This window comes from Apium graveolens, chromosome 3 (genome assembly GCF_009905375.1).
Source record: "Apium graveolens cultivar Ventura chromosome 3, ASM990537v1, whole genome shotgun sequence".
NCBI lineage: Eukaryota > Viridiplantae > Streptophyta > Magnoliopsida > Apiales > Apiaceae > Apium > Apium graveolens.
This window is the reverse complement of record NC_133649.1, coordinates 25,111,901-25,114,221: the sequence shown is the minus strand read 5'-3', so window position 1 is coordinate 25,114,221 and position 2,321 is coordinate 25,111,901. Positions and strand designations below refer to the sequence as shown.

General features: G+C 37.8%; 1 protein-coding gene across 1 annotated transcript; it reads left to right on the top strand.

The window, feature by feature from the left end:
* Nucleotides 1-1,416: 1,416 nt before the first annotated feature.
* Nucleotides 1,417-1,878, top strand: LOC141714008 (uncharacterized). Its single transcript, XM_074517557.1, has one exon. The coding sequence runs from the start codon at nt 1,417-1,419 to the stop codon at nt 1,876-1,878; it is 462 nt and encodes a 153-aa protein (XP_074373658.1).
* Nucleotides 1,879-2,321: the final 443 nt, after the last annotated feature.

The following is a 2,321-nucleotide window of genomic DNA, read 5'->3' as shown; positions in this document are numbered from 1 at the left end:
GTTGAACTCTTGAACTATGTAGTTTCCCTATTTCCTTGTTGAACTTTGATATCGTTGTATTTTATTCAAACCTTAATTATTGTGTTATAAGCCGACTTTGCTTTGATGATTAATACCTTGCTATTTCATTTCAATTTCTCTTTCGTTTCCATATCTAGAACTGTCTATCACCTTTATTGCTAATAACCAAAAATCTGAATTGCATGTGATAACCTTAACTTGTAAACCCCCTTAAGTTAAAATAATTTTTATATTTACAACTATTTTGTTAAACCTTTTTATTTCATAATCAGGCCACCTAAAAAGACGAGGCAAACTAGTACCTCTACCGACCCTGATATCCTTCGAATATTGGAAACTTTGCAACAGCAAACCCATACACTTGCTCAACAACAACAAACTACTCAATAACAATTCCAACAACAACAATTTCGAAACCCAGAGAATCATGAACAATACCAACATCAACCAGATCCACCAGTACCTCCTCAGCCAATAGTAACTTTCAAAGCTTTTCAAAGTGTGAACCCTCCAGCTTTTCATGATACCACTGATCCAGTTGTAGCCAACACCTGGATAAGAGAAAAGGAGAGATCTTTCGAATTGGTTAAGTTAGGGGAAGAGCAGAAGATTGTCTATGCTATGTATTTTCTGAAAGGAGAAGTGATCTATTGATGGGATTCCGTGAAGGCCATGGAAGCAGTTCAGCTAGTTACTTGGGCAAGATTTAAGGATATACTCTTGGAGAAGTATTATCCCAAGTATATTCAGAAGCAGATGGAAGTGAAGTTTTTGGAATTGAAGCAAGGGAATATGTCAGTCTTGGAGTATGAGAAGAAGTTCACATAATTATCAAGGTTTGTGGCCAAGTATGTGGGAACTGAAGAAGAGAAAGCCCAAAGGTTTCAACAAGGGCTTGAATATTGGATTCGAGATAGAGTGTCGATGTTTGAAATCGATACTTATGCAGGAGTAGTTTAGAAGGCGGCTTTGATTAAAAGTAATTGAGTGCAGTCCAGGAAGGAAAGAGATAACAAGAAAAGGAAGGTATTTCAAGGAGAAAGGACAGAATCAGGAGGTCAGATAGACAAGAATGTGAAGAGGATTGGATTCCAGAAGGGATGGAACTCACAGAAGAAAGGAGAAGTGAGTAAGAAGTAGAATAACAAAGGAAATTTCCAACAGAATCAAGGACCAGCAAGTGAGAATAGGTAGCCAAGGGTTGAATGCAAGCACTGTGGGAAGAAGCATCTGGGAGTTTGTAATAAGATCAACATGACTTGTTATTGGTGCAATCAAAAAAAAAATTTGGCAAATGAGTATAAGGCTCAGAAGACGGGAATTACTTGTTTCAAGTATGGGAAGCCAGGACACATGGCTAGGGAGTGTAAGTCGTCATGACCAATAAAGAATTTGATGAGTGTAGCTACGACCAGTGCAACTGTACCGACTGAGGTATTGGCTTTACCTTCACCGTCTGAATCAGTTCCGCAAGCATCAGCACGGACTTTTAATTTGAAAATGAAGGACACTGTTCAGAACTTAGATGTGATCGCAGGTAAGCTCTCTATAAACAATGTTGAAGCTAAAGTATTGACTAATTCAGGAGCTACAAGATCTTTTATATCCGAATCTTTTGCTGGTAGAATAAATTGTGATAAGAAGGATATGAATGAGGTAATGAGTATAGTAATTTCTAATCAAGAAAAGGTACCTGTAATTCAGTTTTGTCCAGAGTGTGAGATTGATATCTCCGGGCATAAGTTTCCAGTCGATTTGATCCTCTTCAAGCTAGGAGAGTTTAATATAATCTTAGGAATGGATTGGTTAAGAAAGAATAGTGCTCAAATAGATTGTAGTCTAAAAGAGTTTATTTAAGGTCAAAGAATGGAATAAAAGTGGTGTTTAAAGGATAAAAGCAAGAACAGTTGTTTCTTACAACTGTTCAGGCTAGTAAGTTGCTTAGGAAAGGTTGCGAGGCATTCCTAGCTTATGTAGTGGATTCATAGAAGGAAGTTCTTAGTATAGAAGTGATTCCAGTGGTGAGAGAATTTCCGAAGGTGTTTCCAGAAGAGTTTCCAGGATTACCACCAGATCGACAAATTGAGTTTGAGATTAATCTTGCTCCAGGAGCAGAACCAGTTTCAAAGGCACCGTATAAAATGGCCCCAGCAGAGATGAAGAAGTTAGCAAGTCAATTGCAAAAACTTTTGGATAAATATAAGGCCCAGTATGTCGCCATGGGGAGCACCAGTTCTGTTTATAAAGAAAAAGGATGGAAGTATGAGACTGTGTATAGACTATCGCGAGTTGAACAAATT

What these genes read in the sequence shown, in the direction of transcription:
- LOC141714008 (XM_074517557.1), top strand. Translation starts at nt 1,417, where the DNA reads ATGAGTGTAGCTACGACCAGTGCAACTGTACCGACTGAGGTATTGGCT.